We start from the raw sequence: 14,284 nt of genomic DNA on the forward strand, positions 1-14,284 counted from the left end.
GTAAATACCCTGCAGCCACTTGGAGTCAGAAAAATTATCTTAACTCTAAGGATAATACTCGAGCTTATGATTCTATTTTTCCAGATATTAACTGCCAGAGAGGAATCAGTGCTTCTTATGGACACTCCCAAGTTTGATAAGGTTGAGGACATGGTGGTGATGTTCAACATCAAGGAGCGATATGTAGCATGGATGAGTCATACAGAATTTTTTTTTTTGTTAAAAAATGTGGGGAAAAACTGATGTGAAATTATTTAAATGATTTCTAATAATGTTTCGCAACGAGAGAGGGTTAGATTTCTTTACTTATTTGCTTTATTAGATGAAATGTGTCTTTTTGGATGACGCTGATATTCATAGTAAACCCCAACATATGAATCTGCATGTATTTTTGTCTTCTAAAGCAAACATACCTGCTCTGTGAACATCATTCAGATTCAGCAGCTTTTTTTTTTTTAAAAAAAGACAATATCATACGAATTTTCACTCTTATCTCTCATGGGTGTCAGGGCTGTGACTACAGAATGCTGTAAAAGTGTAGCCATGGCAGCTCCTCACAATTCGTACCAAAGCACGTGGCGCGCCCCCTAGTGGCCGGCTGTAGTATAAGTCATAATCACACCCTTCTATGTTAGCAGATGGGAAGACCAAGTCCATGTAAAAACTTTTTTCTTTTAGCCTTTTGCGTAGTTAAGATGATGCTGATGCATGTTCAAGTTTCTATTTTTCTGAGTCAACGCGCTGAGATCACATTGTGATAGGCTCAGTCAAGAAAACACATAAAGAATGCGGTTTTACATTTTAATCTAATCTGACCATTCAAAGACACAAATATACTTGCAACAATATTATCATCTAGAACAGGACAGCCGTTTACGATGGTTTGTTGGATCCCGTTTTCCCCTTTGTGTTGGTTTGGTGGGTCCCTACATTTAAAGTACACCCAACCTGTTTCTGCAGCGCCCTCTGCTGGGTGGACACCAGTATCTACAGTTCGCCCACACGAGAAACAAGTTGCTCATTAAACAAAACTAATGTCTGTATCATAGAAGCACATGTCACAAAGTTATCAGCAACTTATGAGCTACAAATGTGTAAAATCTCAAGCGTATTACTTAAGCCGCCCTTATTATTTTTATTGTCACCAAGTCTTTAGATAAATAAATAAATAAATAGTAATGAAGTAATCAATGCTTTAGATATTAAATCATCTTCAGGTTAAGCCATTGATCTCATTGTAATTAATAGCAGTTTTATTTTGAGACAGTAAGGAAATTTATTCTGCTCCTCACAACTTAATATATTTTAGCACCATTTACTTATGTGATTTAACACCGTACGATGATAGGAGAATCTATAAACTATTACAACCTGTATGTTTGAGCTCAACACATTTGTGTCTGCCAGCAAAGTTCTACTCGCCCTGTCCATCTTGAGCCTGGAAAACAAACATATTCATGCAAAAATTATTTTGATATATAATTTATCTGTTAGCATTTTTACTGAAAATATTTGCTGTGTTAAACTAGTAAAAATAATTTTCAGTACCTTTGTGCCTATTTCTCTGCTCCTGGCTCGCATCTTGTTGGCCTGAGATTCAGCCATGTCCGCCCTCTCCACGGCTTCCTCCAACTCGTGCTGGACCTTCCTCAGTCTGGCCATGTGCACATTCGCCTGCTCCTCCTGGAAACCATTTGATGTCAGTGCACTGGTGCCTTCACTCTATCCCTGAATTCTTTTGTGCTGACAGCAGTACACTCACAGCATCCTCAGCGTGTTGTTTGTAAGCTTTCATTTTGATCTGGAGCTTGTCCACCAAATCCTGCAGTCGGACGTTGTTCTTCTTGTCTTCCTCAGACTGTGAGGAGACAAACGTCCCTCAGTCAAATAATGTGACACACAAATGTATGCTGGTTTAAACAACAAGAAAAGAAAAGAAAAAAGTTACCTGATAGGTCAGCTCTTTGATTTTCCTCTCATATTTACGGACTCCTTTAATAGACTCGGAAGAACGTTTCTGCTCGGCTTCGAGCTCCTGCTCCAGCTCGCGGACCTGACCATAAGTCAGGAGACTGTTTTAGGACTGAAGCATTTTAATGTGTTTTTGGAACTATAATTGATTTTATTTTGCCTTTGAAGACATGTTAGTGTGGTGTCATATCCAAACGTGGCAAATCCCTCTTTACCTAAAATACATGTTAAATGAATGTTAGTAGCTCTGCTTTTGGTCTCCACCAGCTCCAAAGTTTAATATGTGACACTTTAGCTGATAAATACGCATACAGTTTGTCTTTAATTGTTGCTGTCTGCTCTCTGATTGTTGAATAAATGTCTACAGAGGCTCTACACTGAAAGCAGCTGCCCACTTCAGTCAATAATAACACCATGAAAACAGCAAAACTAAAGGAACTGGTTATCCACATTAGGTTTGATGGCAAGATCCTCTTTGGAAATTCACAGTTACTGTGACAACTGTGGTACAGAAAACTTTCATGGCCTCCAGATGCTCCACAGATACAACTAAATTAATAAAATTATTCAGTCTTTTGAATGGATTAAACCTTTATTCTATAGCACTCTCTGCTGTGTGGATTAACAATGTTTTTAAGCCATTGACTTTATATAAAGATAAAGATGGATAGATGGTCCGTGACCTCACCCATGGCATTTCCGAAGAGCGGCTTTGAAGCTCTTCAGGCAAATCCAAATATGTGATGCTAGTTCCATATACTCACCCTGACCTCCAGTTTCTGAAGTTGTTTCTTCCCGCCCTTCATGGCCAGGTTTTCGGCCTCATCCAAGCGGTGCTGCAGGTCTTTCACCGTGACCTCCAGGTTCTTCTTCATCCTTTCCAGGTGAGCGCTCGTGTCCTGCTCCTTCCTTAGCTCTTCAACCATCATGGCAGCCTATAGGTGCCACAGCAGCATTCTTTTAATCTCATCAAGCCTGTGGCAATGACAGTGAGAGACTTCTGAGAGCGCCTTACATCAGTAATGGCTTTCTTGGCCCTTTCATCTGCATTCCTAGCCTCTTGAACAGATTCATCTATTTCAGTCTGAAGCTGAGTTACATCTGCTTCCAGCTTCTTCTTGGTGTTCAGAAGACTGGTGTTCTGCCAAACATTAAAAAAAAATAAACACATGACTTGTAATGACTTGATTGTTTCACGAGTTGATGCTGGTAAACGGTTTACCTGAGAATGAAGAAGTCCTGCGCGTTCGCTGGCATCAACCAGTTCCTGCTCGGCCGTTTTGCGGCTGCGCTCAGTCTGCTCCACGACTTCTCTGAGTTCTTCGATCTCAGCCTGCATCAGGGCGGTTCGGCGATCCATCATGGCTACCTGCTCCTTCATGTCGTCCTGTGCTCTCCCAGAGTCGTCCAGGTGGATTTGGGCATCCTGAAAATGCAGTTAATTGGGGAGTTAATACACTTTTTCCCCACAGAACGTTAAGTGTAAATCAGCAATACGTGTTTGTACCTTGAGTTGTCCCTGAACGTTCCTCAGCTGTTTCTGAGACTCGGCCGCCTGCCGGTTAGCATGGCCCAGCTGGATCTCCATCTCGTTCAGGTCTCCCTCCATCTTCTTCTTCACTCGCAGGGCGTCGTTCCTGCTCCGCACCTCGGCGTCCAGCATGGCCTGCATGGACTCCAGGACCCTCTGGTGGTTCCTCTTCATCTGGTCGATCTCCTCATCCCTGTCCGCTACTTTTCGGTCAGAGTCACCCTTCATCTGGTTCAGGTCCATTTGTACACGCAAGATCTTGGACTCCCCTTGCTCCAGAGAAGCCTTAAAAACATTTTTTGCTCCATTTAAATGGCTACTTCCACTTCGTCTTATTTTTCTGGTGTTTGATGTTATTTCGTAAGCGATACCTCAGCTTCTTCCAGTGCAGTCTGCATGTCGCATTTCTCCGTCTCAATTTGCTTCTTGAATTTCTCCAATTCATGAATTGTCTTTCCACCTTGTCCGAGTTGCTCCGTCAGATCCGAGATCTCCTCTGTGTGTTTCAAAGATAGTATTACAGGGAGGGTTTAAAACCAGTCATTTGAAACATCTAAATAAGATTTCACTCACGTTGTAGGTTTTTATTTTCCCTTTTCATCGTCTCCAGGTGATCCAGCGCCTCTTCATACGAGTTCTTCAGCTTGAACAGCTCAGTGCTCAGCGATCGAGACTCTTTCTGAGTCCCATCGAGCTCAGCCTGCGACTCCTCATACTTCTGCTTCCACTCGGCTAGAATCTGAACCCAGCAAGACATCTGCTAGTCACGACTAATGGTGTCATATAAAGAAATGTATGTGTCATTAACAGTGAAAGAAAATACCTTGTCGAAGTTTCTCTGCCTCTTGTCAAGGGTAGCAGCTATGCTGTTGGACCTGTCCACGTCGACCATCTTGTCCTCCATTTCATTCTGAAGTCGTTGTTTAGTTTTCTCCAGCGAGGCGCACTTTGAATTCACTGCTTCGATTTGTTCTTCGGCCTCTTGGAGACGCTGGGCGAGCTTCTTCCTGCAGCAGGTGAAAAACACTTTTTGAGCAAACAACAAACAACCCCACACTTGTGGGAACACAAAGACTTCTCCAGCTCTAGGTGCAGACACGTTCAGCTCTTCCTACCTGAGCATGAAAGCATCTGTGCACGCCAAAAATGATGAGCCAGTGGTGGGAAGCGAAGCGGTATCACTTAGTTATACTTTCATAGAGCTGAGTAATTCACACACAGACCTCTGCATCCCACTGAAAATGCATTCGTATATCAAGGCAAGCCATTTGCATTTCTTGAGAAACACTTAAAAATATGTTATTCATACTGTAATATGCAGTTGAGATGCACAATGTTGCTTTCAGATGGAAAAACCTAAATTAAATCATGGCTTACTCAATTGTAGGTCTAAAATAACTTCCTTATAATTTCTCTGGAAGTTTCCTGGAAATAACTATGCAATATCGTACAAGGTATGGAGAGAAATGTTCGGCTATGGCATTAGGTTTAAAATGTTTGATCCCAGAAAAATATATTCATTTGATAATTACTCATATTAATCTCATCTTCTACTACTGCTTGTCCTCACTAGGGTCACGGGGGTTGCTGAAGCCTATCCCAGCTGTCATTGGGCGAGAGGCAGGGTACAGCCTAAACAGGTAACTACTCATATTATTATTGGAAATTCCTATATAAAGTGAAACTGAATTCTTGTAACCTGTTACCGCAATTTTTTTTGTTGTTTTTCTTCATATTAACCAAAATAGTGTGCAATACAATGTGAAACAGCTAACTTTGCCTCCTCCAGCTCTTCAGTGCGTTGGATGGCGTCCGTCTCATATTTGTTCCTCCAGAGAGCCACTTCAGTGTTCGCCTTTGACAAACTACGCTGCAGCTCAGCTTTGGCCTCCTGCTCCTCTTCAAACTGTTCCCGAAGGAGATCACAGTCATGGCGAGCTGACTGCAAACTGTGAGCCAAGGCATTTTTAGCCTACACAGGACGACATGAACATGAAACGTAAGGCAATATAAAAATAAAAATAACAAAAGTGAAGTTTATAAGAGTGAGCTTTGATGACCTTTGACTCCTCCTCGATCAGTCGCTTCAACTCGTCAATCTGTGTTGTGAATCCCTGCTTTCCTCTGGTCAGCTGGGAAATGAGACTTTCTCTCTCCTCCATTTGTCGGGAAAATTCGGCTACGACAATGGAAAATATATTTTCGTCACCCATTCTATATCTTTAAAATATCCGTAATAAAAGGGTGAGAAGAATTACCATTCTCAGTCTGAAAACGAGCTCTCTGGTTTGTGACGTCAGAGATTTGCCTTGTGTTGTCATCGTTTTTGATCTTGAGCTCCATGAGCTGATCTTCAAGCGAGCGGCACGTCTTCTCCAAGTTTATCTGTAAATCAGCGCCATTCAGTTATATAAAGACATTTTTGATTCACTATGTGTTTAATTTCAGCTTTATAAATATCACCTTTGCTTTTGCAACTGTTTCCATATTGCTGGACAAATCATCAATCTCCATCTTCATTTCACTCTTCTCCTTCTCCAGCTTCTGCTTGATTCTCTGAAGGTTGTCTATCTGGTCTGCCAGCTCGGCCATGGCGTCCGCCTGCTTCTTGCGCAGTGCGGCGGTCGTGGCCTCGTGGTGCAACGTGGACTCTTCCAGGTCGCGCCGCAGTTTGAGGAACTCGGCCTCCCGCCTCTTGTTCATCTCGACCTGAACGGCGGTTGCTCCTCCGGCCTCTTCCAGCCTCTCGCTGATCTCCTCAATCTCCCTTGTCAGGTCGGACCGCTGCTTCTCGATCTTGGCTCGGACCGCTCGCTCGGCCTCGACCTCTTCCTCCAGTTCTTCGATTCGAGCCTGAAAACAGAATACATTTCTGTCAAGAGAGGACAACTGGTTACTGTCAGTTTTGTTAATTAAGGATTTAAAATTTTATTACATGAAGTTCCTTCATCTTCTTCTGAAGTTGGTTGTTTATCGTTTGCTCGTCCATGATTTTGCTGAGGAGTTGGTTGTTTTCAAATTCTTTCCTGTGAAGACAAGAAGATTAGTCACTTTAAGTTCTCTCATCCTTACTCCACAAGCTCAGTGCATTAGCTTACTTCTTAATTTTCTCCTCAGACTGCTGCTTGTCATTTTCCAGATCCATCAGGGACTCCTGCGTCAGCTTCAGATCCCCCTCAAGCTTCCTCTTGGCCCTCTCCAGGTCCATGCGGATCTTCTTTTCTTGCTCCAATGAACCCTCAAGCTTAAAAAGTTAATTGAGACATTTAAAAACAGTAACAACAACGTAATGCAGCCAGTGCATTACAGGAACTCACGTCATCCACTTGCTGCTCAAGCTTAGACTTGGCTTTGGTCAGAGAGTTAACTTTGTCCTCCTCTGCTTGAAGGTCATCCAGTGTTTGCTGATGGGCCTCTTGAAGACCTCTCTTCTCCTTGGTCAGTTTGTCAATGTTTTCATCCTGACCAGCCAGCTCTTCCATTACATTTTTAACCTGCAGCAGGTTATATGAATAAATGCAGTTGCTAATTAAATAGAAAATCATCAAACACCTACTCAGAAAGCTGGTCGGCCGGTCCTCCACACTGACAGATGCTGAAATCCTTGATGGATCTTCAAGAAAAGTTATTTCTTGTTGCTTCCATTTATGCTAATGACTGATGATGCCGCAACAGCCTGAGGTTGACGTAATTGTACTGACGTAAACTGGACAACAGACATTTATATGTTACCTCAAATAACTCCAGTTCTTCAGTCAACAAATGCTTGCATGTGGTGACCATTCCTCCCAAAGACCAGGGTGTGTGTGAATACCCTCTATCGTCTAGATCTCAGGGGCTACAACAAAGGTAACTGAATATGCATGAGTGTTGGTAAAATGTTTTCCTCTCTTCTGAAAGGCTTCCTTACTTAGTGCTTTGGTTTGCTGAGTGGGTCTGATGTGACATCGACATCATTAAAAGAAGCTGATAAGTTGTGTTGTGAACCACCAAGGCATTTGAATCAGGAGTGAAACATTGCCTTAATTTTAACACTTAGATAAATAAACATCTGCATTAGCTTTTAGCTTTAATCTTCACTGCACCTACGATAAGCTGCATAGAGCTGCTAGCATGGTTGCTAACCCTAATATGCATTAAAATGGAACTGACACGGTGAAAACTTTATTTCCTAAAATGTCCTTTTGGCATCACAGACCTTGTTTTCAGTGGCATGCTTCTCCTTTTCAATTTTGGCCAAAGTCATCTCCAGGTCATCGATGTCTTTTTTGAGCTCAGAGCATTCATCTTCCAACTTCCGCTTCCTAGCCGTCAACTCCGCATTTATTTCCTCCTCATCCTCCAGTCTCTCAGTCACCTCTTTAAGTTTGGCCTCGAGCTGGATTTTGCTTTTGATCAAGCCTTCGCATTTCTCCTCTGCATCGCACAGATTTTCTGAGTCCTACGGAACAGACAGGACGCACTTAATGTAAGATCATCTTGACATCTGATTTTGAACAGTTAACACAATACTCACAGCCTGGACTTGTAGCAGGAGGTTATTTTTCTCCTGCAACAGAGCAACCATTTTCTCTTCGAGATCCTTCCTCTTGGCTTCTGACTTTGTCAGATCGTCTTTACTTTTGATGAAGTCCTCTTTCATGGTCGCCATCTCTTTTTCGGTTTCGGCGCTCTTCAGAAGTGGCTTTATTTTAAAGAACAGCTTCATCCACGGCCAGTGTTTGACATTCATGAACGAGCGCAAGTTATACTGCAGGATCCAGATGCAATCTCTGAAAGACACATAGCAAACGGTTTGTAGTGTGTTTAGTTTAATTTAGTGTTAAGTTTAATTTTAAATCAGCTTTGAGGGGTGTTTGTGATTTTGGCCATACTTTTGTGCAGTTAATTTGGAGAATTCTTTCCTCATCAGAAAACCCCGACACAGAGCTTGAGTCTGGGTCACGAGAGAGGCTAGTTTTTCATCTCGCAGTTCTTCCAGGGTGCCGAGTAAGCCCGCTTTGAAGAAGACCTGCAACAAAATCAGTCCGTTGCTTATTAAAGATATTCACTTTAAGAGATTTGCCCCCCTCTATGAAGAACTGGCGCTTGCTTACCTTTGTAGCACCAAATCGATACTGTGTGTGATCAATGTCAATAGAACTAAGAAGCTTCTCAGAGGCTTTCTTTCCATCAATGAACTGTCCCTCTGGGATAGCACTCGCATTTAGGATTCTATATCTGTTTGGATGGGGATAAAGACAGGTAATCGCTAAATGGAATAACTTCAATATACAGCATGTGGATATTAGTTGTCTGACCTCTGTTTGAAGTCAGCGTAGATAATCCTGCTGGGAAATCCCTTGGTGCAGATCCTGATACCCTCCAGCACACCGTTACAGCGGAGCTGGTGGATAACCAAGTGGTTGTCCATGATTCCTGCAGAAAGGTCAACACAAATTGGTCAGCATCAGACAAAGGAGCATATTTCTATCTTTAACAGGACCGACAAGCCTTTTGCTTTTGTGTGTACCTGGTGTTTTAACCTCATTTGGAATCAGGCATCGTACAAAGTGAGGATGTGTGCTCCTCAAGTTGGTCATTAGTTTTCCAAGATTTTCCTACAAAGGGAATAAAAGACAGCATAGCTTATGTGAAATGAATTCTGGTAGCTCAACAATCCAGCCACACACTAATATTCAACAGGCTGAGGTCATTGGAGTCATAAGCTATAATCACTTTGAAGGATCAATATAAAGCAACAGATGATTATCATGTCTGTACCCTGAAAACTGCAGACACTGTCTGAAAGGAACCACCTTTCTTCTTTGCTGCTTTCTTCCCACCTTTGCCTCCAGCATCGCCACCTGATTCTACAAGGAAGAAACAGAATTATTGCTGACAATAGCTTTTACTGTGCCCATTCTTGGATGCTTCTCATTTTTAAATTAATGGTAAATCAGGTACCTGATTCTGCACCAGAAAACGAGGCATACAAGAAAGCCAGCAGTTTCATTGATGACTTCTGGTAAAGCTGCACCACCGACTCATTCAGCGGATCTTTGTTCTTCTCCAGCCAGCCGCTAATATTGTAGTCCACGGTGCCAGCATAGTGCACCAATGAGAAATGAGCCTCAGGCTTGCCTTTGACAACCTTTGGCTTCTGGAAAGCATTTGTTTTTCCCAGATGCTGGTCGTAGAGTTTGTTCTTAAAAGAAGTGTCTGAGGCCTTGGGAAACATACACTCCTCTTCAAGGATGGAGAAGATGCCCATTGGCTGTTCAATGCATCACGTGAACATTTGAGATATGGCGTTTAAACCAACATTAAGAACATTCAGAGTTCAGTAGGTTTATCTCACCTTTTCAATGAGCTCGATGCAGGCTGCCAGATCCATGCCAAAGTCGATAAATTCCCACTGAATCCCCTCTTTTTTGTACTCCTCTTGCTCCAGCACGAACATGTGGTGGTTGAAAAACTGTTGCAGCTTCTCATTGGTGAAGTTAATGCAGAGTTGCTCCATGCTGTTGTACTACAAGAAGAAGATTAATTTAAGACCAAAACATAAAACTGTGCATCTGTCTTTCGGAAACCATTTTAGAACTAAAACTCACATCAAATATCTCAAACCCAGCGATGTCCAACACTCCGATGAAGAACTGCCTCGGCTGCTTTGTGTCCAGCATCTCATTTATTCGAACCACCATCCACAAGAACATCTTCTCATAGACAGATTTGGCCAGAGCGCCAACCGCATTGGTGACCTGCATAAAAAGTCGTTGTAGTAGTTACAAAGTCAGATCCTTATGGTTTTACAGGGAAAACACATACTAAGAGAAACAGTTCATGGCTTGCAAAATGTTGATATTTCAGTTCTCAGTTTTGGTGTAGTGGCAGTAGTAGCACTTAGTAGTAGCATTTAGAAGAAGCCAATAATTCGTTCAATGAAAATGAGGGACATTTTATAGCTAAAGGCTTTCAGATACTTTATTAGTTTTACTCTGTCTGCTCAGAACGTCTGTCAATCTCAACCACGCTCATTGGCATTTTTGTGACTTTAGTACACCTTATTTTCATGACAATAGTAAGGTAGCTATGCAGACACCATTTGGATGGATTAAAGGGGTGGACATTTCACCGAATGTATTGAAAGAGCTATACAGATTGCCACCATGTCACAGTGGCCATGCGTGGAATTACAATAACAAAAACTAAAAATGCACATAAAAAAGGTGCGTACAACTGTTGACAGGACACACTGAACCGCAAACAAAGTCAGTTATTACTGGGTATTATGACTCTTTAATCCATATATTTCAACAGTTTACTGTATATTAAAGAGGCTAGGTGTCCTCTTGGACTCTGCTATCAAGTTCTTGTGGATTTTACCATCAGATATTAGTTGTGTTTCCAGGTAATTTCCCAGAATCTTAATAAATAAAATAAAACTTTGGTAACTGTTCTTGACACACTGTAACAGCAGTGAGGATAATTTTCTCCATCTTGTGTATTATTTTCATCCATTCATCAGAAACGTTTGTGTTGTTACTGTACCTGAGGAACTGTCTGGCCCTTGGTGACATACTCATTCCCTACTTTCACTCTGGGGTAGCAAAGGCCTTTCAGCAAGTCAGCAGAGTTCAGCCCCATGAGGAAAGCGACTTTGTCTGCCACTGAGAGACAAGCAGGATACCTCAATTAATACTACCTCATTGTTTTAAATGACAATGGAAACTGACTAAAGGACTGACCCTCAGTGCCGTCAGGCTCCGCCTGCTCCTCCCGCTGCTTCTGCTTGAACTTCATGTTCCCGTAATGCATCACAGCACCGGTAAGCTTGTAAATGGAAAGTTTTTCTTCATTGGTGAAGCCCAGGACATCCGTAGCTGTCTGTTAATCAGGAAGAATGATAATCAGTTCTGTGTATGCTTTTAAAAGTGATTAAAATGAAGAGTTAGCTCACGTCGGTGGCCACCAGCTCTTCTTTGTCATCGATACTGGCCACAGTGATCTGCCCCTGACTTATCATGGGGAAGTCATAAGGGTTTGTTGTTATGAGGAGCATTTCTGCAGGGTAACACAATCAGAAACATGTTTATTTCTGTGTAGTCTTAAAGATACATTATGCTTCAGGCGCTGCAGTCCTCAGTTTACCTATCAGCTCTGGCTTGTGCCCTGTCTGTATCTGATAGAAGATGTGGTAGCTCCTCTCTTCAGACAGCTGGAAAGTCACTCTCGACTTTTCCAGCAAATCTACACGAAAATACAAGTAATAATTAAGAAGCTCATGTTCATAATAACTCTTGTAAACACTAATAACTCAAAAATACAAACTTACAAGTCTCAATGTCAGCAGAAGCCAGTTTTCCAGAGGTTCCAAAATGAATTCTGATGAATTTACCCTGTGAAACATAAATACCTCAGAGAAAACAAGAAAACCACTCACTGATGAGAACTAATAAGCAAGTTAAGACCTCTTGTACCATTTTGTGGGGTTTAAAAGGAGTTTTCTATATTAAGACTCACAAATCTGGAGGAGTTGTCATTCCTCACAGTCTTGGCATTCCCGAAGGCCTCCAGAAGAGGGTTTGCTGAAATGATTTGATCTTCCAGCGTACCCTGGAAAACAAATCCAACTCCATCAGAATCCCACAGTAAAGAGGTCATGAGCTGGATTCTATTCGTGTTTCCATTAGTTGTACTTTTCCAGACTGCTCCTTCTTGTCACCACCAGCCACCGCGATTGTTGCAAAGTACTGGATGACACGCTTTGTGTTGACGGTCTTTCCTGCACCAGATTCTCCACTGTGAATGCAGACAACAAGATAAACCATAAACATTTTATATTTTATGGCTTTAAATTATTAGTTAGTTTTATATGCAGCAGACTCACGTGATCAGGACTGACTGGTTCTCACGATCTGACGGTAACAAAGACATAGACACAGAAGTTGTGATTTTCTTTGCAATAAACCTATTCAACATACTTGACAAGTTTATTATAGAAAAGGATTTTAAATTAAAGCTCTTAACTACGCACAAACAAACATTGCTAGAATGACTTTTCATGCAAAGATTCAGTCAATTCCTTCTGAAAATCTACGTTAATAATCCAAACTACTTGATAAGTACTACTATGATGAAAAATAATAGTATAAAATGCAGCAAATTAAAGTTAAAAACAGACAGCGATGAAGGTTGTACAAATCTATAAATCACTCCATGCAGAAAATAATCAGCAGATTTTATATAGACTGTGAGCCAATGGGAAAAGTGTAAGGTGTGTGATTCATTTTGCACTGTACCTTAAGCTTTATGCCCATGAATCTCCACATGTGATTGGTAAATTAAGGGCAAACTGAGATTATGTACAATAGATCCCAGTCTAAGAAGTAGCTAGTACCGATTAAAAGTTATAGTGGAGTAAAATGAAGTGAGGTTGAATTATAAAGAAGCACAAAATCCAAACTCAAATAAAACTAGTTGTGAGGTCTGGTAATGTCCAACATCAAAAATCAATGCTTAAAAAAATCATTCACTGCGATCTTAATGTGTTCACACCTGTAAGCATGTTTTGGTATGCATTATCAGACACAGAGAAAATGTGTGGCGGGGCCTCCATGCGCTTTTTCCCCCTGTAAGCCGCAACCACCTGTGGGTCATACACTGGCAGCCACTTGTAAGGGTTTACAGTGACACAGAAAAGCCCGGAATAGGTCTGCAGAGGAGAATATATGTGAGCCATAACAGAAAGAATCACTGAGGCAAACAGAAAGACTCATTACTCACATAAATCATCCACGCTGCATAACGATCTTTGAGGTTAAACAGCACGGAGGGCTCGTTGAGGTGCGTCATCATGGCCATATCTTCAATCTTGTCGTACTTCGGGGGATTCATCGGATGGCAGTCTTCCTCCTTAACTGTTACGACCTGAAAGAGAGAAATGAGAGAAGGTATTGATTGGGGGAAAGTAGAACATGAGTGATGGGATTGAGCAACAGGGGAAGAAATGTGGCACCTGAGAACAAACTACAATATGGAATCACAATACTGCAAAGTCACACAACAAACAAGAGCATGTTAAAGCCCATTTATAAAAAAATATTGACAGTATGTATTTCACCGTAAAGGAGCTCACCTCATTCGCTTCAGTCTTCACGGTGACTTTGTCGCCTTCTCTTGACTGGATGACACCTTTGATGTAGAGGACCTTGACATCAGGTACAAAACACGCTGTTCTGGCATCAAACGGTCGGTTCTGGGCCTCTACTCGTTCCTTCTCAGGTTTGCGGAGAAAGATGGCCGCCGGCCCATACTGGGCCATCTCAGCATCAGAGCTCATGGTGATATCTCAAGATAAAGAATCACACTTAAATTCAAGTCAAATTAAATCAAATGCATATGATAAACAAACAAAACAAAATTACTTACAGATCCCAGCTCAGTTGAACTGAGGATGCAGTGCTGCAGGCCAGGACAAATGCTGACCGACACCAGAAGAATCTTCTAAGTGAATGCAGGCAGCTGGTTGAGGACCCTTTTATCAAGACGAGGAAAACCGGATGCTCCAAACTTGGCAATGTCACTGTGCTCCAAAGTCAGTCGAGCTGCATTATCGATCTCTCGCTTGATACTTAAATATGGCACGGGATCTCGCTGTGGTATTAGAAACATGTCAACAGCGACAGGTGATGATCCTCAAGCACTATTTTTACATGCCATCCGCAATGTCAAGAACTGTCTTATCTGATGATGTTGAGGACAACGTCTCAGGTCTCAACGTCTCACGTTTAATGCGTG

At 41.9% G+C, this 14,284-nt stretch overlaps 1 protein-coding gene across 1 annotated transcript; it reads right to left on the minus strand.

Annotated features, from left to right (window-relative positions):
- Positions 1 to 1,161: 1,161 nt before the first annotated feature.
- LOC124997285 (myosin heavy chain, fast skeletal muscle-like) lies at positions 1,162 to 13,975 on the minus strand. Its single transcript, XM_047570873.1, has 40 exons — positions 13,916 to 13,975; positions 13,623 to 13,834; positions 13,271 to 13,414; positions 13,043 to 13,199; positions 12,375 to 12,402; positions 12,184 to 12,286; positions 12,008 to 12,100; positions 11,820 to 11,883; positions 11,636 to 11,734; positions 11,445 to 11,548; positions 11,233 to 11,371; positions 11,036 to 11,154; positions 10,096 to 10,245; positions 9,843 to 10,013; positions 9,449 to 9,758; positions 9,266 to 9,354; positions 9,015 to 9,102; positions 8,803 to 8,920; positions 8,599 to 8,722; positions 8,377 to 8,513; positions 8,019 to 8,274; positions 7,701 to 7,943; positions 6,820 to 6,996; positions 6,601 to 6,746; positions 6,438 to 6,528; positions 5,966 to 6,355; positions 5,761 to 5,887; positions 5,563 to 5,681; positions 5,278 to 5,474; positions 4,326 to 4,509; positions 4,076 to 4,241; positions 3,874 to 3,998; positions 3,479 to 3,787; positions 3,194 to 3,397; positions 2,987 to 3,112; positions 2,736 to 2,906; positions 1,949 to 2,053; positions 1,763 to 1,858; positions 1,549 to 1,683; positions 1,162 to 1,438 (listed from the first exon to the last, which is right to left on the minus strand). The coding sequence occupies exons 2-40, from the start codon at positions 13,824 to 13,826 to the stop codon at positions 1,415 to 1,417; spliced, it is 5,832 nt and encodes a 1,943-aa protein (XP_047426829.1). The 5' UTR covers positions 13,827 to 13,834; positions 13,916 to 13,975; the 3' UTR covers positions 1,162 to 1,414.
- Positions 13,976 to 14,284: the final 309 nt, after the last annotated feature.

Source organism: Mugil cephalus, chromosome 20 (assembly GCF_022458985.1).
Source record: "Mugil cephalus isolate CIBA_MC_2020 chromosome 20, CIBA_Mcephalus_1.1, whole genome shotgun sequence".
Lineage (NCBI taxonomy): Eukaryota > Metazoa > Chordata > Actinopteri > Mugiliformes > Mugilidae > Mugil > Mugil cephalus.

Coding starts and splice junctions, on each gene's coding strand:
- LOC124997285 (XM_047570873.1), bottom strand. CDS start 13,826: ATGAGCTCTGATGCTGAGATGGCCCAGTATGGGCCGGCGGCCATCTTT. Junction 13,415..13,622: donor TGAAGACTGAAGCGAATGAG/GTGAGCTCCTTT, acceptor TCTCTCTTTCAG/GTCGTAACAGTTAAGGAGGA. Junction 10,014..10,095: donor CTGGGTTTGAGATATTTGAT/GTGAGTTTTAGT, acceptor TTCTTCTTGTAG/TACAACAGCATGGAGCAACT.